Here is a 25,671-nt window from a genome sequence, read left to right as displayed (position 1 = left end):
ATCCCCCTGAAAGAGCCTTGTGTTTACTCTATGTGGGCCACTACCTGAATAAGAAAGCTTCCCCCTCAATCTGAGGAGGGATGCCACTCTTATCTCCTGTTAGGGTTAGGTGGGGTGCTGAGTGGCACAAAGTGGATAGAGTGTCAGGAAGACTTGAGTTCAAATCTGACCTCAGAGACTAGCTGTGTGACCCTGGACGAGTCACTTAACCCCATTTGCCTCAGTTTCCCCATCTGGAAAATGAGCTGGAGAAGGAAATGGTGAACCACTCCAGTATCTTTGCCAAGAAAACCCCAAATGGGGTCAAGAAGAGTTGGACACAACTGAAAAGACTGAACAATAACAAATACACAAAAGTCTGAATTTGAGATAATTTGGAAGGGAGGGGTTCACGTGAATGGTGGTGTTTCATACAGATTCTAGGAAGCAGGTATGAGGAAGACTTGCGTGTCAGGGATGGCCGGGACAAAGACACGCAGGCTGGAGACGGAAGCAAAGGCCACTCTGTCTGGGTTGTAGAACGAGTGAGGGGCAGTGATGTCCAGTATGTCTGGAGAGATGGGTCGGGGCCAGGACGTGAAGGGCATCACAGGGTCAGATCTGCACTTAAGGGAAATAGCAAGCAGCCTGGGGAGGGTAGATTAGAATGGGGAAAGACAAGGCAGGGATACTGATTAGTCAGTCAGTCAAAAAGCATTCAGTGAATGGTTTAACATTTACAAAGCACCTTACAAATATCTCATCTTGGGTATCCTATTGCTTGCCTTCTCAATAGGTGGGGGAGGGGCTGAATGGAGGGAATTTGGAACCGAAAAATCAAAATTTAAATATCTATATGCATGTATACACATTTGTGTACATGCATGCATGTGTATACACATGTACATACGTGTACACGCATGTGTATTATAAGTGTGTGTGTGCATGCATGTCTGTCTGTACATGTGTGTATATGCACCAAATAGTATTTCATTCTATTCTCTTTCTTTTTTTTTTTATTTTGGCAAGGCAATTGGGGTTAAATGACTTGCCCAGGGTCACACAGCTAGTAAGTGTCAAGTGTCTAGTCTGAGACCAGATTTGAACTCAGGACCTACTGACTCTAGGGCCGGTGTTCTATCTACTGTGCCACCTACTCCCCCATCTCCTTCTATTCTAGCAACAATCTTGGGATGTAGGTGATATTATTCCCATTTTACAAATAAGGAAACTGAGGGCAGAGGCTAAGTGACTTGACCAGGGTCTCATAGCTAGTAAGTGCCTGAGGCCAGACTTAAATTCAAGTCTTCTAGACTCTGGGTCCAGTGTTCTATCCCATTACACCACCTAACTGTTGCTTCCTTATTCCCTCTACCCCAACCCCCCAATTCTTTCAAAGGCCAAATGGGAGAGATTTCAGACCGTGAAACAGGCTTTGGTTATCTCCAATACTGTGCCCCTGCCCTCTGGCATCCCTCTGATTGCAAGGTCAAACCATTCCTCCTACTCTCTGTACCTTCAGGTTCACCACATCCCTTCCAAAGATACTCTCTTATTGGTGAGATGTATTAGGCTGGGTTCCCCCCACCCTCCCTGTCCTGACTTAGAAGGAATCATATTGGATGGGCAGTTTTTATATATACTTTTTGAGAAAATTAATTGCCTTTTAATTTATTTTTTCCAGGAATAATTACTAAACTAACAGAGAATATCCAGTATTGATTTAGGGGAAGGACAGACCTAGAAAAAAAGATAATCGGGGGGATTGGGGAGCAGAGAGAATGAGGATTTCTCAAGCTTTAGCATTCCAGGAAAAATGCACTTGAATTTCCCCTTTGGAACCCAGACTGAGATCCATCTTTGGACTGTTCTCTTGCCGTAGTTCCTTGCAGGGTGGGAGTGGGGAGCAGAAGGGGCATCTCTGGCCAGCTAAGCAAAGCTCTTTTAACTGAAAATTAGGGAGGTCCTTCCCCCAAATGACTTGGATGAATTTATCTGATCACTGTACATCATCGCGTGTAAGAAGACTTCTTCACAATCACTGTGAGTGAGCCTGATTTCAGTGTGTTGATGAGAGGAGAAAATTATGGGAGGGCTGCTGACTTCAGTTGTAGCTTTATTCATTTATTTATTTGTTTAGCTATTCATTCATTCATTTAGTTATTTATAGTTTTCAACATTCACTTCCATAAGCTTGTGGCTTTTTTTTATTACCCTCAAAGCAAGGCTAGGCACTGTGCTAAGTGCTTTGTTTTTATTTTATTCATTATTAATAATAATGATGATGATGATGATGATAGCATTTCTACAGCACTTTGAGGTGTGAAAAACGCTCTACATGAGGCGACCCCAAAGTCTCAATGCTATTTAATAGCTTCAAACTGCACTGAGACTTTTAGGACACCTTGTGTGTTTTATCTCATTTGATCCTCACACTAATGCTGGAAGGCAGGTGCTATTATTATTATCTCTGTTTTGTCGTTGTTGTTGTTTAGATCAGTTGTGTCTGACTCTTGGTGATCCCATTTAGGATTTCCTTGGCAAAGATGGTGGAGTGGTTTGCCATTTCCTTCTCGAGACCATTTTACTGCTGAGGAAACTGAGGCAAACAAGCTGAAGTGATTTGCCCAGGGTCACACAGCTAGTGTCTGAGGCCAGATTTGAACTCAGGTCTTCCTGACTCAAAGGCTGGCACTTTCTGTTTTCCAGATGAGGAAACTGAGGCTGAGAAAGTTGAAGTGGCTTTGCCCAGGGTCACATAGCTAATAAGTATCTGCTAGAGGATTTGAACTCAGGTCTTCCTGACCTCAAACCCAACGTTCTAATTGCTGTACCGCCCCCCTCTCTGGTGAATATTTCGTAGACTCTGTGAGTTGGAATGGCTGTCAGTAATTGAGGAACAACTGAGACTCCTGTTCTGGGGCCATTTTAAAGGAGCCGTTATCAAATTAAGGAATAATTACGGACTTTTCCCATTGGGGGAGCTGACACCTCCTGGCAGCAGCTCTTTGGCCCTGCCCCTCATCTCACCCCCACTACACGGGGTGGGGAAGGTGTCAGAAGAGGTCTTTGATGCATGAAGTCAGGAGATGAAGGAAGCCACCTTTCAGTTCCATCCCTCATCCCCCCGGTGCATCAGTGCAGCAGGGTAGGGAGACATCGAGGGGAACACCCAGCTGTTTGCAAGACCACTTACCACTATGAAGTTACAGAGATGATTTTCCCATGTCTAGTTCTACGTACAAAACGCTAGGGGAGGAAACAAGAATTGTTCTGCTGTATATAGTCTTAGACTTGGGCCTTTAGTCACATCGCCCACATGTATCAAAGGTAAGACTTGAACTCAGGACTTCCTGTCTCTGAAAACAACTCTCTCTCCAATGGCTATAAACACATGAAAGCAACTCTACCAATAGGATTGAGAGGTCGCTGCAATGTAGTAAAAGTCATTGCCTTAATGCTCAGAAGACCTTGGTTGGAGTTCATAGTTTCCAGCTAGAATGTAAGCTCCTTGAGGGAAGGAACTTTTTACATTTTTGCCCTTGTATTTCTTGCATCTAGCCTAGCAGCTGACTTATTTGACTTCCTGAATAGAGATAATGCCAGTGCTATCTCCCTCACATGGTTATTGTAAAGTAGGTTGATGTATGTAAAACACTTTGTAGCCCTTGAAATCACATGTTCAGCTATCAGCATTGCGATTACTACCACCACCACCACCACCACCACCACTACTATCACTACTACCACAACTACTACTACCACCACCAGTACTACTGCTACTACCACTACCACCACCACCATCACCACTACTACTACTACTACCATTACTACTACCATTATTACTATTATTACTACTACGACTACTACTACTACCACCACCACCACCACTACTATAGCTACTACCACAACTACTACCACCACCACCACCACTACCACTACTACTACTACTATCACCACTACCACTACCATTATGACTATTACTATTACTACTACTACTACTACTACTACTACTACTACTACTACTACTACTACAACAATTAATAATTGGAGATAATAGAATTGAGTTATGTAAATATTTGAAGTTTTTTCATGTTTCCAATCTGGTTTTAAAATTGGTCTGTATTTGGTTTCCTGATTGAAAAATCAAACCTGTTTAGAAAATATCAGTCTTGATCAGTTACCCTAAAAAAGTGAGCCTGGATGATAATGCCATCCTTCCCCAAACTGAGGCTGTCTCTCCTATTCATCTTAGAGCACCAGGGTCACTGGAGGAGTCAGCTCCTACTTCCTGCATTCCCTCCTGTCTCAAATGTGGGATCAACCCTTCTCCCCCTCCATCCACCCTTGCTCGTCTTCTGCTTTGATTTTGGGAGTGATGCCCCGCTGTGGAACACCTGGATGATGGCAACCAAACCTTTCGAAGCCCTTCCTCTTACTCCCCCCCTCCCAAGCTCCTGGTCGTTCTCCCCATCCAAACTATCCCTGCCAGACAAATCTTAGAATCAGAGAATCAGAGGCTCACCAGTATAAAACTGAAAGTGAAGACAACCAAAGTTTTCTGAGAAGACTCAGTTTCTTCATCTGTAATATGAGGGGTTTGGACTAGAAAACTTCATGTCCTGTATCTGAGGTCCAGGGATTTGTTCAAGGTCACATAGGGAGTAATCCTCAGGCGAAGAAAAACACTGGTTTCATTGCACTGGTCTAATACCCTTGGTGGTTCCCCATTCTTTGTAAAATAAAGTTCAATACTTTAGCAAGGCATTCAAGACCCTCTGTGATCTGGCCCTATCCCTAACTCTCCAGTCAAACTAAACAGAACTTCTCATCATCCCCCCAAATATACCTGGTTCACTCTTTCATTCCTGTTCATAAGCTGTTGTCCTCATCAGGAATACTCTGCACCCTGCTCTCTGCCCATCCAAATCCCACCTACCTTCTGACCCATTGATACTAACTAGGCTTATACCCCAAAGAGATCAAAGACAGAGGAAAAGGAAGACCCATACGAACAAAGATCCCTTTTTCTTGTAGTAAAGAACTGTAAACAATTAATTGGGGAGTGACTAAACAAAATTTGGTGTATAATACTTATTATTAGTATTAGTATTATTATTAATAGCTAATGTTTATATAGCACTTACTATATGCCAGGCACTGTGCTAAACACTTTACAATGATCTTATTTGATCTTCGCAACAATTCTGAGAGGTAAGTACTGTTATTATGCCCATTTTACAGATGAGGAGACTGAGGCAAACAGAGGTTAAGTGACTTGCCCAGGGTCACACAGTTAGTAAATGACTGAGGTAGGATTTGAATTGAGTTATTCCTGACTCCAGGCATAACACTGTATCCACTGTACCACTTAATTACCATATATATGATATATGTTTTACATATATATATATATATAGATAGATAGATAGATAGATAGATATAGATATAGATATATATATGTAGGTAGTACAGTGGATGATAGAGTACTGGGTCTGGAATCAGGAAGACTCATCTTCCTGAATTCTAATCTGGCCTCAGACACCTACTAGCTGTGTGACCCTGGGCAAGTCACTTAACCCTGTTTGCCTCAGTTCCCTCATCTGTAAAATAAGCTGGAGAAGGAAATGGCTAACCCGTCCAGTATCTTTGCCAAGAAAACCCCAAATGGGGTCACAAAGAGTCGTACATGACTAAAAATGATTGAATAACAACAACACATATGTATATGTGTATACATTAATGCGTGTATGTAGCCATATCTGTATCTATTGGCATACGCATATATATTGTATCTATTTATATGTGTATATAACGATATATGTGTATATATATATGTCTGCATCTATGTATATAAACACAAATGTATATATGTACACATATATGTAGTATTTTAAGGTTTGCAAAGCACTCTATAAATATTATCTCATTCCAGTCCCACAACAACCTTAATGAGGTAGGTGCTATTATTATCCCCACTTTACAGAGGAAACTGAGGCCAAGAAAAGTTAAGTAACTTGTCCAAGGTCACACAGCTAGGAAGTGTGGGCTTTGAGTTCAGGTCTTCCTGACTCTTAAGTCCTATCTATACTATACTATACTATACTATACTGTATTATACTGTACTATACTGTACTGCACTATATTATATCATATATACAATACTATATAGTATATACTATACTACTTAGCTCTTTACCTAAGACAAGACAAAAAGGGTAGATTCAGAGGAATCTGGGAAGACTTAGATGAACAGATGCAAAGCACAGTGAGCAGAACCAGGAGAACTTACATAAACTGCAACAGGGTAAAGGGTAACAACTCTGAAAGACTTAAGAATTCTGATCAACGGAATGATTGACAGGGAACTATGCTTCTCACTGCTTGGGGGGTGACAGATGGTCTCTAGGTCTCAGGTAAGAGATACATCTTACAATGCTACACAAATTTGCTTTGCTTGACTAGACTTAGTCCTAGGGAAGGTTTTTATTTGCGGAGAGGGCATTATTATGGGGAAGGTGAGGGTATAGATCGTGATGCAAAAGACAGGAAGAAAACGGCATCAATGAAACATTTAGAAAAATACACTGAAAGAAGAAAAAAGGGAAAGACAGAAGTTCAAAAGGGAGACACCGACAAGAAAAGGAGCGTTGAATTTAATATCTTCTTTATCAGAAACAAAAACCCAAGCTGTAAATGACAGATTCATGGTTTTACACACAGTCATATTTTTCTGTCCTTTGTATATAGAAATATTCGTGTTGGTTGATGATTGTCAAGTTCATAACAATAAAAAAAAGCAAACACATCTTCTCTCCTACAAAGGCCAGATCGAGCCCCATCTTTTCCATGAAGCCTTCCTTCCCTGATCATGACACCTGTCAGCTCCCATCAGCCTCCCTCCCCAGCTCTCTCCCTTCCCCTTACAGTTATTACCCCAGCACAGTTTTTCATTTGCCATGTAATTATGTACTATTTGACATCGTTATTTACATTTACAAGAGCATTTGTCTTGTCCCCCTAATCTATAAACTTCTAGAAGGCAGAGAGCATATTTTAAGCTTACATTTTCTAACATAATCGCCATCATAGGCACTCAATAAATATTTGTCAGCTGAATGAGTGCAGGATTTGTCTCCTCTTATTAATGTGATAAATAACAGCATGTGTTCCAAGAACTTAGCCCTGTGGAACCAGGCTAGGAACTAATTCACATGGATCTGAATCCACACACACATACAAAAAAAAAATGGGGTGGAATTGAGTTTACTTCTAAATCCCTGGTGGCAAAGTAGAGATAAAATTGTGCTTTATCCAATCTGTCTCTTAAAAAAGCATACCGCTCCTGCTAAAAGATGTTTGTAAAAGGGCCTCACAAACTGCCTGTTAATTATCTGCAAATCCATGTGGACACACTTTCTATGCAAAGGTAAGGATTCTCTTATCTGGGTAATAGCACCAGGTCCCTACTCAAAGCAGAACAGCAAAGACAATTTGTTCCCTAGAGGAAGCCAGTTATCAGGGAAGGAAAGGTAGTTTCTCAATTATTATTAGCTTTATGGCATCACTTTATTTAAAAGTGCTGTTCACTTAGGATGGGGCTAGCAGGCTGACAAAGTGGTCGGGAACAAAGCACTTCACAATTCCCTATACCAAATGGAATCAGAGAGGGCGGGGAGGCATCAACAAAAGGGTACTGATATTTACAATTCCCTTCTCCTAAACTAATTAGTGGCAGATGACAAATGGACCAGTGTCACAAAAGCTGCCTTGCAAGTTACCATCTTAAGGTTGAGTCTGAGAGCCATTCACTAAATGATGGATTACTTCCTTGAGTACTCCTTGGTGCTCAGCACTGGGTGAAATAGGTGGGGAGGGGCTTAAGTGGCCATCATGTTAAGACCAAATGACTCTGGCAGTCCATCCCAGCTCTTAGGAGTCTATCATTCTCTGAATCCTGCCCCTTCTGTTTCCCGTGACTGGACTGCAACCTCTCCTATACAGAAGCCTTCCCCGAGATTCTCCTTCCTCCAGGTCCTGAGGCTCTCTTCATCCCCAAATTATCTTCTGTGTACCCTGCACCCCTTCTTTGTTCAACACACACAATGATTGCTTAAGTTGGCAACACCATTGGAGAGAAGGGAAACTGATGCATGTGGTTTTCCTTTCGATAAAAAACAATGGAGGGAGGAGTTCCAGGCATGATGCAAATCAGGTTTCTTCAAATACATTCAAGTTCAAAAAGGGCTGTGTGTGTGATACAGAAGACCTGTTTGGGAAATTTGACACCAGTGACCATTCCTTCTCTTCCTCCTCCCTAGTTTCTCATTCCTTGGTTTCTCTGATGGTGCCGGCTCCCTCTCTGATCACTCCTGCGCTCTCTCTCTCTTTTGCTGGTTTGTCCGTCTACTGCCATACCCTAAGTGGAGATGAATCCCAAGGCTCTGTCCTTGGCCTTCTTTTTTATTCATTCTATGACTTCAGTGATCACTTCTAAGCAGATAACTTCAGATTTATATATTTAATCCCAATCTGCAGCTGCCTGCCTGATGGACATTTCCTCCTAAACATGCCACTGGCATCTGAAACTCAGCATGTCCAAAAAATCAGCTCATGCTTTCCACCTCGCCCAACTTCCCGATTTCTATTGAAGACACCACAGCCATTCTAGTCACTCACACGGGAGTGCTTCTCCCTCATTTCAGCTCAACAACAAACATTATGTGCCTAATATGCTAGGTGCTGAGCATGCAAAGACAAAAAAGGAGGAGTTTGCATTCTTGGGGAAGGGTATGGAGTAAAACATGTACGCAGATAAATAAATACGAGGTCATTTGAGGAGGGAGAGAGTATTACTAACTGGACGAATAAGGAATGGTTTCACAGAAAAGGTGGTACCTGACCTGAACCTTAAAGGATGATGATAATAATAATAATAGCATTTATCTAGCACCTTAAGGTTTGCAAAGCACTTGATGTGTACTATTTCATTTAAGTCCCTGCAACTTAACCTTGTGAGGTAGCCGCTATTATTATCTTCATTTTATAGATGAGGAAATTGAAGCTTGACAGAGTATCTGAGTATCTGAGATGGAATTTGAACTCAGATCTTTCTTCCTTTGAGTCTTGGCTCTATCTGCTATGTCACCTGGCTGGCCTAGGGTTCTCAGATGGAGGGATTCTTGTTAAATGGGAAATGTAATGTTCAGTTCTAGAAACAAACAGTCATCTGATTTCGCTGGAATATAGAGTACGTGGCCTTATATGGTTTACTGAAATCTTCAGAAGAAAACACAGGCAAGCAGGTTGGCTTTGAAAATAGTATGTTGAATTTATCATGCTCTTTAAGAAACTCAAGTGCTATGTAAATAGATGATTGCTGCTTCATGTACAATCCTCCTGTTCTAATTTGTATGTGGAAATACTCATTTTATTTGGTGTTTAAAGGTGTCAAACTCTTTCAATAAGGATGAACATGGCATCAAGGTCAGCTACTGCATTGATGATAAATTATTCAATTTGAAAAGGCTACAAGCCGATACTAAAGTGGAGGGAAAGTTGGTGCACGATTTTTTGTTTGCAGACGATTGTGTACTCAATACAGCCTCTGAAGTTGAGATGCACCAAAATATGGATCAATTCTCTGCAATTAACTCCAAGAAAACACAGTTGCTACACTAGCCAGCACCATACCATCCATATGTGGAAACATAGGTTACAGCAAATGGGGAAGTTTTGAATACTGTGAATAAGTTCACTTACCTTGGCAGTGTACTTTCCAGGGACATACACATTGATAATGAGGTTTTGACACACACTTTTCTAGAGTTAGGTTGGGGCAGTTAGGTGGCACAGTGAATAGAGCACCTGCCCTGAAGTCAGGAGGACCTCAGTTCAAATCCAGCCTCAGACCAAACACTTGACACTTACTAGCTGCCACCCTGGGCAAGTCACTTAACCTTAACTGCCTGAAAATAAATAAACAAATAAATAAATAAATAAATAAATAAATAAAAATAAAGAAACAAACGAATGAATAAATGAATGAATAAATACATAAATAAATGAACAAATAAAAAATAGATAAATAGATAAATAAGTAAATAAAATGAGCTCATTGTTTGGGAGGCTCTGAAGGAAAGTGTGGGAGAGAAGAGGCATTACACTGACTAGCACACTGAAGGTCTACAGAGCCATTGTGCTAACCTCATTGCTGTATGCCTGTGAAACCTGGACAGTCTACCAGCTCCATGCCAGGAAACTGAATCGCTTCCATTTGAATTGTCTTAGGAAGATTCTGAAGATCACCTTGCAGGATAAGGTACTAGACTCTGAAGTCCTTTCTCGAACTAAACTGCCAAGCATTCAAACTCTACTGCAGAGAACACAACTCCAATGGGCTGGCCACATTGTTCAAATGCAAAAAGTACAGTAAAAAAAGACTACAACAGAGAACTCACACAAGGCAATGATCACATGGTGGGTGAGAAGAAGCCGTACAAGCACACTCTCAAAGTCTCTCTGAAGAACTTTTTCGTGACACAAGAGACGCTGCCACGGTACAGCCCAGCATGGCGCTCCACCATCAGAGCAAAGCAGAATTGAAGTAGCTCAAAAAAAACGCGAAATGGGCAAATTTAGAGAACCCACTCCAAAGGTTGTTCTCGTGGACTATCCGTGCCCGACCTGTGGTAGAACAGTCCCAGCTCCTATCGGTCCGATCAGCCACAGTCGGACACACTGGAACTCGACTCTAACATAGTGATGTCATTTTGGTCTGTCTTCGAGAACAAAAGACAGTAACCAACCAAGTTCACAGAAAAGTATTCCTCTTCCTTAAAAGACCAAATCAGTTGTCATCGCCTCCATGAAAATTCCCCTGGTCCATCTGCCACTCCCCACCCCCATGGGGAAAGATTCAAATTTCACATTTATTAAAAGACTCTTCAATCTTCAAGACCCTGTGCTCTCTCTCCCCAAATTTTCCTGGGACACTTTTTCATCCTCCTTTTGTCCTATGACACTCTACCTCATAGCAGACCTGTTCACACGTATGTATATAATAATAACAATTATACAGAACCTTAAGATTTGGAAAGCACTTTATATTATCTCATTTAAAACTTGCAGCAACTCTGAGAGGTAACTGCTATTGGTTGTTCAGTTATTTTTCAATCGTGTCCTACCCTTCATGACCCCATTTGGGGTTTTCTTGGCAGAAATAATGGAGTGGTTTGCCGTTTCTTTCTCCAGCTCATTTTACAGGTGAGGAAACTGAGGCAAACAGGGTTAAGTGACCTGCCCAGGATCACACAGCTAGTAAGTATCTGAGGACAGATCTGAACTCATGAAGAGAGGTTTTCCTGACTCCAAGGCCCAGCACTCTATCATCCACTGCATTACCCATATACATATATAACTATATACATGTATCATATATCCACTGCACCACTGACTGCCCTAGCTGCTGTTATTATCCCCCATTTTATAGATGAGGAAACCGAGGCAGGCATAGGTTAAATGACTTGCCAGGGTCACACAGCTGGTAAGAGTCTGAGACTGGATTTGAACTAAGGTCTACACCATTCACCCCAGGAAGTATGTTGTGAGTTCCTTTAGGGCAAATAGTGTGTCACTTTCCATTTTCATCTCTCCAGCTTATAACTTGGGCTGGCATATAATAGGCCTTTACACAACATTGATGAATTGGACCGGATTCCCTGAGAAGCTTTATAGGAACAAGCCCAAAGTCTCCAAAGTTCCCACTGGAGAATTTAAATTTGAAGCTCAGTTTGTGGTTTTTTTTTTAATTGTTATTTATTTCTAACATTCTTTTCTTTTTGAATTTTGATTCTGAAGTCTTTCCCCTCCTCCCACTCCCTTCCACAGCCAAGCAATATATCATACAGGTGAAATTATGCACAACATATCTCCATATTAGCCATATTTCAAAAAAAGCAAGAAAAATAAAGTGAAAAGAATATATTTCCATTTGCACTCAATCGTCAGTTCTCTCTCTGGAGGTGGATAGCATTTTTTCACCTTGGTCCTTTGGAATTGTCTTAGATCTCTGTGTTGATGAGTTAGCCAAGTCTTTCCTAGTTGACCATCATTACAACGTTGCTGTTACCATGCACAATGATCTCCTGGTTCTTCTCACTTCACTTTGCATCAGTTCATAGGGGTCTCGCCATGTTTTTCTGAGAAAAAAAAAAACCTTCCTCATTTCTTGCAGCACAACAGGACTCCATCACCACCATATACCACCACTTGTTTAGCCTGTCCCCAGTCGGAGGGTGCTGCCTGGATTTCCAATTCTTTGCCACCACAAAAAGAGCTGCTAGAAATATATGTGCACAGGTAGGTCCGTTTTCTCTTTCTTGGAGCTCTCCAACATACAGACCTAATAGTGATACTGCTGGGTCAGTGGGTATGGCACGGTTTTATAGGCCTTCGGGCATAGCTCCAGATCCTTCTCGGGAATGGATGAGGCTCAGTTTATCACAGCCCACGTCCCAGTTGTAAACCGGAATCTGATGATTATCTCGGTGTTCTGTTGCGGGATTGTTTTGACTCTTCTCTCTTCTTGCTGACAGGGAGGGTATTACTGTGTTCCTTTTGGCTGGTACTGTGCAGCAGACACCAAAGTTTGGGGCGTGTTTAACAATTCACCCTTGTAGGATGAGTTGTTCTTGGGAGATGCTGGGGACTAGGTGTCGAGTGGCTGCGAGGAGAGCGTTAGGGAACATCTCTCGGGTGGACCTGAGAGCCCGAGTACTCTTATGCGCTTCCTAGAAGTAAGGAACTGTGGCTGCCATCCTTATGAAGGAGCACTGGAGCGCTAAGGTCCGGGGTGGGGTGGGGGGTGGGGGATGCAGGAAAGACCTTTTGGTTCCGGGAGAGAAAGCGGGGCTCTTCGCTTCTCCTTCAGGGCGGGGAGGGGGAGTGTGGGACGCTGAAGGGGCAGAGCCTGAGCGGGGAGAGGCCTCTGGGCAGCTGGGGGTTTGTCCCGGACCTTTCACGTGGTGTCCGGAGGAGGCACCGGGCAGCAGGCTCGGCCCGGGCAACCCCCCGCAGCCCCGCAGAAGGGAGGCAGAGTGGTAGCCGCAGAGTCCCCGCGGGCTCCGAGCGGCGGAAGGAAAGGCTGGGGGTGCCCCCGCCCCGCGTGGGGAGCCGGGGCGGCCGTCGTCGGGTGCCGGGATGCCGGCTGCGCCCCGCCGGCTCTGGGACGGGACGGGGCGGGGCGGGGCGCGGCCCCCGCCGCCTCGCGGCCCCTGCGTCCCACGCCGGGGGCGCCCCCTCCCCAAGTTCCTGAGCCGCGGGCCGGGCCGGGCCGGGCCGGGCGCGCATCCCGGCGGGGGCGCCCTTGGGTACTTAAGAGCGCGGCGGCCCGGCGGGGCCGGCTCAGTCGGCTTGTGCGGGCGGCGGCGGGGGCGGAGAGGAGGAGGAGGAGAAGGAGGAGGAGGAGGGGCATGGAGCAGCCGCAGCCCCGCTGATCCGCCGGGAGAGTGAGCAGCCGGCAGCACGGTGAGCTCGGGGGAGCCGGGGGAGGCTCCGGCCGCGCCGCGGGGGGCACGACGATGCCTGCGGGGCGCGCTGCGCCATCTTTAGCCTCCCGCCGCGGCTCCGCGGCCCCCTCCCCACTGACCCCTCCTCCCTTTCTTCCTCGAGCCTTCCCCTCCCTCTTCCGCGAGCCCCGTTTTGTGAATGAATGAATGGATGATGAATGAATGAATGAATGGGAGGGGGCAGCGGCGCCGGGGCGCGGACTGGTTCGAGCGTGCCCCACTCGCCGAGCCCCCAGCAGCCGCCTCGCTGCCGCCGCCTCCCCCGGTGCGGGGCTTTGCCGGGGCAGGCGGCTGCACGTGGGGCCCGCGGCCGAGTGCGCGGGGCGCACCTGTCCGCCCCGCCCCGCGCCGCGCCCGCGGAAAGTTTGCTGGGGGCCGGTCGGGACGCGGAGCTCCGGAGACCGTGCCGGGCCAGGGGCTCCGAGGAGACACGGAGAGCTTGCTGCCCTCGGACGTGCTTTGGCATCGGGGGGGAGAGCGGCGGGCTGCAGCGGATTGTGCCGGGCCATCGTGTGTCCGGATCGGCGAGGGCTGCCCCCGTGCCAGGGGCCAGGCAGTGCCAGGACTGCAGTCTGGAGGGCTCTGGAGCCCGAAATTCAAGGAGAGAGAAAGTAGTTGCCACCCGCACCCCACCCTCGACCCCCCTGTCCTTTGATGAAGGGGGCGTTTGGGAGCGGGAGCACCAGGTAGTGGGGGCGGGGGTACAGCTATGCGGGTCTTGCCGCCCAACTCCTGGCAGGCATGAAGCCTGGGCACTGTGTCCTAGCCCAGGCAGGGAAGGCGTTTGAGGAGGAAGGGATTTTATAAGACCTTAAAGGTGCTGCCTTTGTTTGCATATTACCACTTGGGAAAGGGATGTAGGGGTTTAAGGAGCTCGTTTTTTGCTTTCTCTTTTACTGACCTTTTTCTTTGTGCATGCTCCCTCCCCCTAGGGTGGTCAAAAGGTTGTCCTGCATGGATTCTTACCAGGGTGGGTTGGGACATTGAAAAAGAAGTGCTCTCCCACTCCATGAATTCTCTCAGCCCCCTTCTCCCCAGATTTGTGCCCCAGTTTATGCCAAGGAAGATTTCCTTGGGGGGACAATGCAGTGAACAGCCCTCAAGGGATATGGGTTTCTAGATGAGGAGCAGGCTGCTTTATGTGTCCTTCTGGGCCATGCCCTTAAACTGTAGACTGCCTGGAAAGGTAGGACTTTAGAACTTGTATTTCAGGCATTGTGCTAGCCCGTTAGACATCTATAGCTGTGGTTCATTGCTGTGTGGAGTGAGTTTCCTTGCTGCAGATAAGAGCTTGGTGAGACCCTTTGCCACAAAGAGGGAGGAAGAAGGCCTAGAAAGTACTAGGGGGTGGCCAGAGCCCTTACTTTTCTTGTAGGGATTTGGAGTAGAGGGAAAAGTACAGTAAGAACCTCCTTGGAATTGTGGGAATGGAGAAGTCTCAGAGATGCCCCTTAACAAGTATGTAAGAAGTCTATATATTCTCAGTATTCTTAAATGAAGTTATTTCCTGAAAGATGAAAATGGATGGGGTGAGGGGGGGAGTGGAGGAGGAGACAAGAATGTGTCTTGCCTTTTCTAGAAGGGGGCTGGAGGGGGCTGCTTGGGCAGCTTCTGATGGGTGGTTGGGCTGCACATTGATTCACTGAGTCTGGTGAATTGGGCAAATAGCTTCTGTGACTGCATCTTCCTCTCCAGAATATGATGAGCTGAAGATTTCCCAGGAGAGGGATCAGATTTGGATCAAATACAAGCTAGAAATGGACTGTGTTGGGGGTTGGTCTGTTTGCTGCTTGGTGGCCTACACATAATGGGGGAGGGGGTACGTGTCTCCAGGTCAGAAGCTCCTTAAATAGGGAACAATGAGCTGAGCTGAGAAGCTATCCTGGCTCCGAATGAAGAAGTGGGAATGGGACCTGGGCCGTGCTTGTTCACTCAGGCTCCTCTGTGGATGTCTGGGTGCAGCAGGCTGGAAGTTAGGGGCACTTTAGTTTACAGGAAACTGTCCGGGAGAGAGATGGCAAATGGCAGTCATGTGACCAGCAGAGGGCTGGCACCAGGACCTGCCACCAGCTCTCCCTCTCGATGCAGTGGTGGCAGCGATGGCAGCAGCAACAGCAGCAGCCCTCTCTGTCCTTGCCGTTCCCCTGCCTGGCTTCCTTCTGGGCTTTACACATAGCTCACCTTCTCCCTGCCTTCAGCATCCATTTCCTCCTCCCCTCCCTTGCACTGTTTTCCTGTTTACTTTCCTTGCCTTGCCTCAACCCCCTTCTCAGGAAAAGGAAGGGTGAAAGGGCACAGGGAAACTTTCTCTCTCAGTTTTAATATTTGTCCTTTGTTACTTTATCCTTATGTGTTTTTGTCTCCCCTCCTCTCCTACCCATTTGCTAGTTTACTCCCTGTCACATCCCAGGTGCCCTAACCCTCCAGCTGTCCTTTCTGCCTGTCATTCTCTCCTATGAAGCTGGATGTGAGAGAGGGACTTGGTTATTCTCCCCATTCCTTATACAAAGGATCCCATCTAAAATCCCCTCTTCCTGATGCCTCTTAATTCTGGGGCCTTCCCTCTGTGGATTATCTCCAATTTATCTTGCCTGTAGTTTGTCCGTAGTTGCTGGCATGTGGTTTCCCCCACTAGACCATGAGCTCCTGGAGGAGGACAGGGACCTTCTTTTGTCTCTGTGCCCAGAGCCTAGCACAGTGCCTGGCACACAGTGGGTACTCAGTATTTATTAACTCACAGACTTCCCTGGAACACAGCATTTCACTCTTCTCCTAGCCCCTCACCCTTCCCACCCCCGCCAGTGGGGAGGCTCATTCTTTCTTCAGTTGTCCCTCTCCCTTCAGTTCCATCTCCAGGTGAGATGGGCAGCTGGAACAGAGCAGTCACCTGAAGAAACTTGTGTTGTTCACTGCCTCTTCTCTGCCTCCCCCAGCCTGCCAAAGATGCCCATTTCTGACACATCTGTGTCATGTTCAGTATCTAGGGTCAGGGCCAGGACTCTTTCACCTTCCTAGCTTGGAGTTGCTGGGTGGATGCCCTGGGCACCCTGGGGCCCTTATTTTTACCCAGACACCTTCCATGCCCACTGGAAGAATATTCGTGGTTTTCACTCACAAGGTGGTTTCCCAATACCAGTCCACGTAGTATTTACCCTGAAAGAACATTTGCTGCCTTTTGTCTTTTTTTCAGACCTCTTCTCCATTTGTATGGACAATAATTATCAGTTCTGTTTCTTAAAGTAATAGCATATAATGCAGATATCCATGAAAGGAAGGCTCATTACTAAGTTGGAGAGTGAAGAGAAGGCTCATCTTTTTATTTTTCATCTTGCCTTAGCAAGACTCCCCTCCCCCCCCAGTAGCCACTTCTATAGGTTGCCCTGCCCTGTCCACCTTTTGCAAGAGGCCTTTCCTTGCTTGCCCCTCCTTCCTCTCCCACTGGCGCCTTCTTCCTTCAGAGATCACCTTCCATTTACGCTGCATAGATCTACCCAGACACAGCTAACTGCCTTTGTTGCCATCATTAGAATGTGAGCTCTTCCAGGGCAGGGATTTTTCTATCCCAGAGCTTGGCCCATTGTCCAGCACACAGTGGGTACTTACTCAGTGCTTCTTGTGACCTGGCAGGATCACACCTGTAATTCCTGCTGCTGGAGAGGCCAAGGTGGGTAGATTGTTTAAGTTTGGGAGGTCTTTTTTTTTTAAGGCAGCTGGGGTTAAGTGACTTGCCCAGGGTCCCACAGCTAGTAAGTGTCAAGTGTTTGGTCTGAGGCTGGATTTGAACTGAGGTCCTCCTGACTTCAGGGCCACTGCTCCATCCACTGCTGCCACCTAGCTGCCCCTAAGTTTGGGAGTTCTAAGCTGCAGTGCGCTAAGCCATCAGGTGGCCACTAAGTCTGGCACCAGCATGGTGAAGCCCTGGGAGTGGGGGCCACCAGGCTGCCGAAGGAGGAGTGAACCTGCAGTGATTGGAAACAGAGCAGGGCAAAGCTCCCATGCCCGTCAATCCTAGCCTCTGGCCTGTGAGTGGCCATTGCACTTCTAACCTGTGGTAGATGCAGTCTTAAAAAACACGTTGACTGACTTTTTACCCTGCCTTTCTCTTTGGACAGATGCCAGTCCACCTGAGCACAGCCCTGCGTGTAGTGGGCACCAGCCTCTTTGCCCTGGCAGTCCTGGGGGGAATCTTGGCAGCGTATGTGACTGGCTATCAGTTCATCCACACAGAGAAACACTACCTCTCCTTTGGCCTGTATGGCGCTATCCTGGGCCTGCACCTCCTAATTCAGAGCCTTTTTGCCTTCTTGGAGCACCGGCGAATGCGGCGAGGAGGGCGGCCCCTGAAGCTGGCCCCATCTGTTGCTCTGTGCATTGCTGCCTACCAGGAGGACCCAGATTACCTGCGCAAGTGCCTACGGTCTGCCCAGCGTATCTCCTTCCCCAACTTGAAAGTGGTGATGGTGGTGGATGGCAACAGGCAGGAGGACGCTTACATGCTGGACATCTTCCATGAGGTGCTGGGCTCTGAACAGACAGGCTGCTACATCTGGCAGAGCAACTTCCATGATGTGGGAGAGGGCGAGTCAGAGGAGAGTGTGAAGGAGGGCATGGGCCGTGTTCATGAGGTAGTTCGAGGCAGCACCTTCTCCTGTATCATGCAGAAATGGGGTGGCAAACGGGAGGTGATGTACACAGCCTTCAAAGCCCTTGGTGACTCCGTGGATTACATTCAGGTATGTGAGCGGTCAGGAAGCCAGTTTTGGTGATTAGGGGGAGGGGAGTCCGAAAGGAGGAATAGGGAAACCCGGAAGACCAACCCCATTGCCTGACAGCAAATGAAGGATAGAAGGGGAAGAGGGAACAAGCATTTATACAGCACATACTACTGCCAGGCATCATGCTGAGAGCTTTACAAATATTATCTCATTTCATTCTTACAACCCCGAGAAGTAGGTGCTATCATTGTCCTCATTTTACAGTTGAGGAAACTGAGGCAGAAAGGTTCAGTGATTTGCCCCGGGGTACGCTGGATGTGAACTCATCTTCCTGACCCCAAGCCTAATACTTTATCAACCACACCACCCAGCTGCCTCAGGATCCAACCCGTAACCAAATTATGAATCCTATCAACAACATCCCCAATACACAATCACCTAACGTCCACCTAAACCCTTACCCTTCTGAGCTTCCATCTCCTGCCCAGGGGCACACTCAGGTCTTCCCGACTCTAGTCCCACTGCTCTATCCCTGTGCCACCTAGTGGCCTGGCCAGAGGATCACTGAAGTAAGAGCTGGAAGGAAGCTCAGACAATGTCTGGGCCAACCCCCTCACAAGAGAGAGAAAGAAACTAAGGCTCGTGCAAGTGACATGACTTCTCAGGGTCTGGCACACAGTAGGAACCTAGTAAATGCTAATGAATTGCAAGGACAGGATTTAAATCCACATCCTTTGACTCAGAAGCCACCATTCTTCCCCCACTATCTACTGTCCTGCCTGTCAGCTCTACCCACCTCTAGGAAACCTTTGCTCTGGTGCCTGAATTGGAAGGTAGTCAATTGTGTTCCCATTCCTAGTTAGTAATGGGTAAAGAATGGGGGGGAAATGTCTAGTATTTCCCTATTAAATGGGGGGAATACCTCTTCTTCACCCTTGGGGAACCAGAGGCCGAAGAGCTCGAGACCAATCTGGAAGTCATGTTCGTGTCCTGGCTCCTTTGGTGGACTCTCTATTTATTGATTCAAGGTTTTACTAATTCCCAGTTTTAGATGACGCAAATATTCATTACAGGAAGGATCTATCAAGGATCCTTTAGTCTTTATAAACTAATTATTTAAGTTATACCATCTGTGAGGGCAGAGACGCTATCATCCAGCAGAGTGCTCACTACACAGTGGGTATTTAGTAAATATTTGCTAAATGAAAAGAATGATTCATGAGTCTCCGGTTTCTCTGTTCGTGGGTTTGAATCCTGCATTTCAGAGAGGGAAGCTGGGCTTGGAAAAGTTCACATTTTGTAGTTTATCATGGGGCCTTTTATCAAACTCCCCCCCCTTTTTTTTTTTACTCAGTAATCCAGAATTTCAAACAGGACAGTGTTGCTGTGGTTGAAAGCTTCTTCAGAAGTACATGTTGATCCATGTTGTTCTCGCCCACAAAAGCCACTCCCTCCTTTGAGGCCTACAATTCCTAAAGAAAACTAGTTAAAAAGAAATCTTGCTTCCTGTGTTTTGCTAGGTCAAGCTGTGTCCCAGGTGCTTGTTTTCCTTCCATTTTACTGCTGTAAGATAACTGCCTAAAGGCAGAGTCAGCAAAGCATAATTGGTTCTGATAAGCTGTGGATGTGATGTATGTCGGCAGGGCTTGAAACAGGTGCATCCTTCTTCCTGACCCAAGATTTCAATTCATGCCTCTTCCCAGAGGGGGAGAAAACCACACTATGACCTCTGAACAGTCCAGTCCAGAAAAGCTGCTTCTTGCCTTGGTATCCTCATTCATCTAGGAATGAATCCCTTTAGGAAAGTGGAAAGTAAGAACAGAGGGAAATGACTTGAAGAATAAGGAAAAAAGTAGGAATGAGTGAATTCTTCTGGGAAGGGCACCCTTAGAGTCCAGGGAGGAGGATTCTGGGAATCTCTTGTTAGTTTGGGAGATTCTCCTGGAATTGATGTTGTCATCATGCTTTGGATTATTCCATTTGTGGATCATCCAGAGTTCTTTTATTCTGACTAAAGTATAGATGAATTGTAGCTCCAACCACCCACTTGGATATTTTATGCCTTGCTGATGTCTCCATTGCAGGCTGAACAAAGAATAAAAAGGGTGTACTCCAGTCATTATAGGCCTGGAATCAGGGAGCTCTGAGTTCGAACACATTTCAGACACTTAATAGTTGTATGGTGTTGGGCAAGTCACTTAACTTCTGTTTGCCTCAACTTCCTCATCTGTAAAATGAGGATAATAACAGCACCTACTTCCCAGGGTTGTTATGTGAATCATATGAGATAATTGTAAAGCACTTAATTAGCACAGTGCGTGGCACATAGCAAACACAATATAAATATTAGCTAATATTATTAGTAAAGTTTTTAGTAATTGGCAGAAGTGAAATTTTAAAAAATTATCTCCAGGCATTTTTTTCATGTTTGGAAGGAATGACTTGAAATTTTAAGCATATCAATAAACTAGTCTTACCCTCTTTTGCTTTCTTATTTCAAACTGAGTAGGCTACATATGCCATTCTGTTTCTGTAGAGACTAAGTTTGAAGTCAGCAGCTAGATTGTTGACTGACCTAGAATGTGGTCTTGGGTTGTCCTGAGAATATGGACCTGATGAAAGTTGGGAGGAGGCAGAAAGAGCAGACTGCTACTAGGTTTTATCAAGAACCTAAGTGTGGAGGGTCGTGGTCTTAAACTCTGACTTCTAGGGAGATGTGTGACCTTGAGCAAATCACTTGACTCCTACTTAACCTGCACTTTGGTTTCCTCACTGCAACATGAACCGGACTACTTGGCCAATTGACAGGTCCTCTCTATTCCCAGGGGTCCTTTCTGTCTGGTTTACAGGTGAAATCTTCATATGTCTTCTCTCTCCAGTCAGAATGGGAGCTCCTTGAGAGAGGGACTGTGCTTCCTTGTTGACATCCCCAGTGCCTAGAGAATGCTTTACACGTAGTTATAATTTAATAAATGCTTTTCCTTCATTCTTAGGTTAGAATAATGCTCAATTCTCAATTTAACTTCTCAAGATGAGGTCTGTGGGTTCCAGCCACAGGCATGGTTTAGAAATAACAAGAGAAGGCTATGGCAGCTGCCCTTCAAGTGGGCCTGGCTTGTCCCCCAGTCACAGGATTATAAGAAGTGGAACCCAAGAATCTAAGGCAAAGGAATATGTGTAGTAAATATAATCTTTGGAACTTGATCTTATCGGCGTCTGATTATTCCCTAGAGTACAGCTCCCAAGGACTTCTGCAGCTCCTGCTAAGCCCCTTCTGCCCAAGAGCCATTGCCTCCTTCAGGGCCTTTCTTCAGCAGAATTTTTTTTCTTCCTCCATTTTGTAACATTTTTATTTAAAGTTTTGAGTTCCAAGTTCTATCCTTCCTTCCCCTTCCCCCTCCCTGAGACAGTAAACAATCAGATATAGGTTATACATGCTTCAGCAGAAGTTCTTAATTCCTTTGAAGGGCTAAGCCTCACCCTGAATGCAGATGCTATAGTTTGGGAATTGGCTTTGGTTGCTCTACCCTCTTGTGATTGGGCTTATCTGAATTGCTAAACTTAATGGACTTTTATTTTAACCTCCTGATGTACAAATGTTGGACTCTGAATGGAGGTGATATGACAGGGACAGTTTCCTTGAGGGGAGTCTAAGTTGATTGGGCAGATCAGCCATTATTTGTCATATGACTTGTTCCTGGACACCTGCTCCCCCAAATAAAAAAAAATTTGGATACACAGGGGCTCTATTACAGGAGCTAAAACTAACTCTCACACTGGGTATTTCCCCCTCATCTTCAAGGCTTCCATCCAGTAGCCTTGGAAAGGGCTCCTCATTAGGAGCTAGGTGGCCCCTCTTATTCTCTACCTGTTTGGTGTGAAACCTAAAACCCAAACCCTACTGTACTTCTCTCTCCACCCTACTCCTTACATTTGGCTTAGATCCCTTTGTTCCTGCCATCAGGTAAATCATCTGAAATGAGATATTGCCAATGAGGCCTGAAACTTCTTCTTAAACTATCTTCCTCACTCAAATGCAAAATGGTAAAGCAGGGAGGGTGGGGGAGTGTTGCAGGAGGTAGTGATAAATGATCAAAGGGACTTTCTGGGGTTTGTGCTGACTGTGTGCTTATTCCATCAGGTGTGTGACTCAGACACAGTTCTGGATCCAGCATGTACTGTGGAGATGCTTCAAGTTCTGGAGGAGGACCCCCAAGTGGGTGGAGTCGGGGGAGATGTCCAAGTAAGACATATTTAGGGATTTCCCAGGGGTGCCCTATTGGCATATTTCTTATTTTTGATGTGGCCAGAGTAAAGCGCTGGGCTTGGGGTGGGGAGAACATAGTTTTCCACCCTTCTTCTTTTGTGTGGCTAACTTGGGTAGCTTTGGAGAGAAGAAAATGGGATTTGAAAGCTGTGGATATAGAAGACTTAGATTCCAGTGGGGAAAATTTGGACCACTTGACAATCAGGTCTTCCCAGGAGAAAGTCAGCCACCATGTTTTAAGATGGGAATCTCTCGTCTTTGAGCAACTCTTTAAAAACCTCAGACGTTCCCTTTCAGGGATTCCTTTGGGGACTAAAGAACTCTTAGGGATCCACCATTCAGTTAATGACATTAGGGGTCCAGATTCTCTGTAAGAGGTACTACTTGTAGGGGTCATCTAGGTGGCGCAGTGGATAGAGCACCAGCCCTGGAGTCAGGAGGACCCGAGTTCAAATGTGACCTCAGACACATAATACTTCCTAGCTGTGTGACTCTGGGCAAGTCACTTAACCCCAATTGCCTCACTTAAAAAAACAAAAAAAGGGGTACTGCTTGTAGGGAAAAACCAAGAGAAGCTTCTTGGGCTGGATAGTAGAGGTCTATTGCTCAGTAAGCATTTATTAAGCACCTATCACTTGTCAAGTACTGTACTTGAGTTAATGAAAGACAAAAGACAATCCTTGTTCTCTGGGAGCTCAAAGTCTAATAGGGGAGATGGTATGTAAACCACTATGTACAAATAAGATATATGCAGGTTAAATGGGAGATGCTCTGATAGAGGGAAGGCACTAGCATTAAGGGTGATCAGAAAAGGCTTCCTGCAGAAAGTAGGATTTTAGAGGGAACTTGAAGGAAGCTAGGGAAGCAAAGTGGCAGAGATGAGGAGGGAGAGCATTCTAGGCACGAGGAACAATCTACTCTTTCTTCGCCAGTCTGTTATGGTATCACTTGCTATCTCCTCATAACATAAGGTGCTGGCTTTTATCATTTGATAATATAAAAACAAAATCTGAAGTTAGTAAACAGAATGGCAAACTGCAGTGTGGAGTTGGAACTGGGTGCCTAGGAAATTCAGATTTGGCTTGGTTATTTCTTGCCACCCTCAAATATTTTTTCACTAGCCAGTCCAGAACTAGAACCTGGAAAATTTCCTTGGGAACCAGAGTAGCCCTTAAACACCGTCTCCCTTATTCCCTATGCTGTTCTATGTGGCAGAAAGACCTAGAGATGCTTTGGATTAGAAAACCCGTGAATTCCAGAAGATCCAAGACATTTTTGTTTGTCGTCTCTAGTTGGTAGAGAAATGGACAATGTGTTGAATGAAGCTAACAAGACTTCTCTTGTTCCTTTTTAGATCCTCAACAAATATGACTCCTGGATCTCCTTCTTGAGTAGTGTGAGGTACTGGATGGCCTTTAATGTGGAAAGAGCCTGCCAGTCCTATTTTGGGTGTGTTCAGTGCATAAGTGGGCCCTTAGGCATGTACCGGAACACCCTTCTTCAGCAGTTCCTAGAAGATTGGTACCACCAGAAATTTCTGGGCAGCAAGTGTAGCTTTGGGGATGACCGGCACCTTACCAATCGAGTTTTGAGCCTTGGCTACCAGACTAAGTACACTGCACGCTCAAAGTGCCTCACAGAGACCCCCACAAAGTACCTACGTTGGCTCAACCAACAGACGCGATGGAGCAAGTCTTACTTCCGGGAGTGGCTCTACAATTCCCTGTGGTTCCATAAGCACCACCTCTGGATGACCTATGAGTCTGTGGTGACAGGTTTCTTTCCCTTCTTTCTTATTGCTACCGTCATCCAGTTGTTCTATCGGGGCCGGGTCTGGAACATCCTCCTCTTCTTGCTAACAGTGCAGCTTGTGGGCATCATCAAGGCTACGTATGCCTGTTTCCTTCGGGGCAATGCAGAAATGATATTCATGTCCCTTTACTCACTCCTTTACATGTCCAGCCTTCTGCCAGCCAAGATCTTTGCCATTGCCACCATCAACAAGTCTGGGTGGGGTACTTCAGGCCGAAAAACCATTGTTGTGAACTTTATCGGCCTCATCCCTGTGTCCATTTGGGTAGCAGTCCTTCTGGGAGGGTTGGCCTACACAGCTTATTGCCAGGACCTTTTCAGTGAGACAGAGCTGGCCTTCCTAGTGTCTGGGGCCATCTTATATGCCTGTTATTGGGTAGCTCTCCTTATGCTGTATTTGGCCATCATTGCCCGACGTTGTGGAAGAAAGCCTGAGCAATACAGCTTGGCATTTGCTGAGGTGTGACCAGCAAGGGCAGCTCTTTGAGCAATGTGGGAAAAGTGCAATGGGCCAGGGAGGGGAAGGGGTAAACTTGACTCCTACCAGTTTGAGAAAAGGAAATGGGGCGGGCGGGTGGGAGGGAGTGCTGTGTCCTTGTTTTCTTAACTGTTGTCCAAAGGACAAGTTTCAGTGCAAAGGAGTTTGACCTGCAGTGTGGCATGGAACAACCATCCCATTACACAGACCATGGATTCAAATGAAACGGTCACCAGATTCCTCGGACCACGAGGCTTGTAGCCATGTTTCTAGGCTTCCTGCTTCGGCATGCTGACAATGGACTCTGGAGATTGTTTCCTTTCCCTGACCCCTAGGAGTAATCCAAAGCCAAGTATGCTATGCACATTTGAGGGTGGCCTCCATTTAGTGGCACCTTCTTGGTGAGCTAGCCCTGCCTAAAAGGAAACCAGTCATGGGTGAATGGAAGAGCTGGGTCAGCTCCACTTATACTTCCAATTTCCAGATCTATTAAGACTGTCCTGAGGAAGCAGGCTGGCCTCTGGGCATCAGGGAACAGGGTCTAAGGTTGGTGCTTTACTTTGAAGACCCTTCTGTGTTCCTGAACATCCAGGAAGTGAACCAAACCAGCAGGGATTAAAAGCTTCCGGTAGCAGTTAAAGGTGAATTTATACCAAGGGGTAGGTACGCATGTAAATCACCTGTTTTTAATATGCTACAGGCCATAGTGAATTTTAGGAATGTAATGGATGTCATAATTAAGTTGGAGTTCTAGATTAGGGCTGGTCCAACTTTAGTCTTCTTATATAAACCTGGCCCACTGCTGTTTTTTCATGTCAGAGTCACTGCTAGCTCTTATCAGCTGGTTTGTTT

General features: G+C 45.9%; 1 protein-coding gene across 1 annotated transcript; it reads left to right on the top strand.

Annotated features, from left to right (window-relative positions):
* The first annotated feature begins 13,435 nt into the window (after window positions 1-13,435).
* Window positions 13,436-24,895, top strand: HAS3 (hyaluronan synthase 3). The gene is made up of 4 exons (XM_020989458.2): window positions 13,436-13,506; window positions 17,660-18,280; window positions 22,404-22,505; window positions 23,884-24,895. The coding sequence occupies exons 2-4, from the start codon at window positions 17,660-17,662 to the stop codon at window positions 24,805-24,807; spliced, it is 1,647 nt and encodes a 548-aa protein (XP_020845117.1). The 5' UTR covers window positions 13,436-13,506; the 3' UTR covers window positions 24,808-24,895.
* The last annotated feature ends 776 nt before the right edge of the window (window positions 24,896-25,671 follow it).

This window comes from Phascolarctos cinereus, unplaced genomic scaffold, assembly GCF_003287225.1.
Source record: "Phascolarctos cinereus isolate Bilbo 61053 unplaced genomic scaffold, phaCin_HiC Scaffold_2;HRSCAF=192, whole genome shotgun sequence".
NCBI classification, from domain to species: Eukaryota; Metazoa; Chordata; class Mammalia; order Diprotodontia; family Phascolarctidae; genus Phascolarctos; species Phascolarctos cinereus.
Note: the sequence above shows the minus strand (reverse complement) of the source record. Positions and strands in the feature narration are given on the sequence as shown.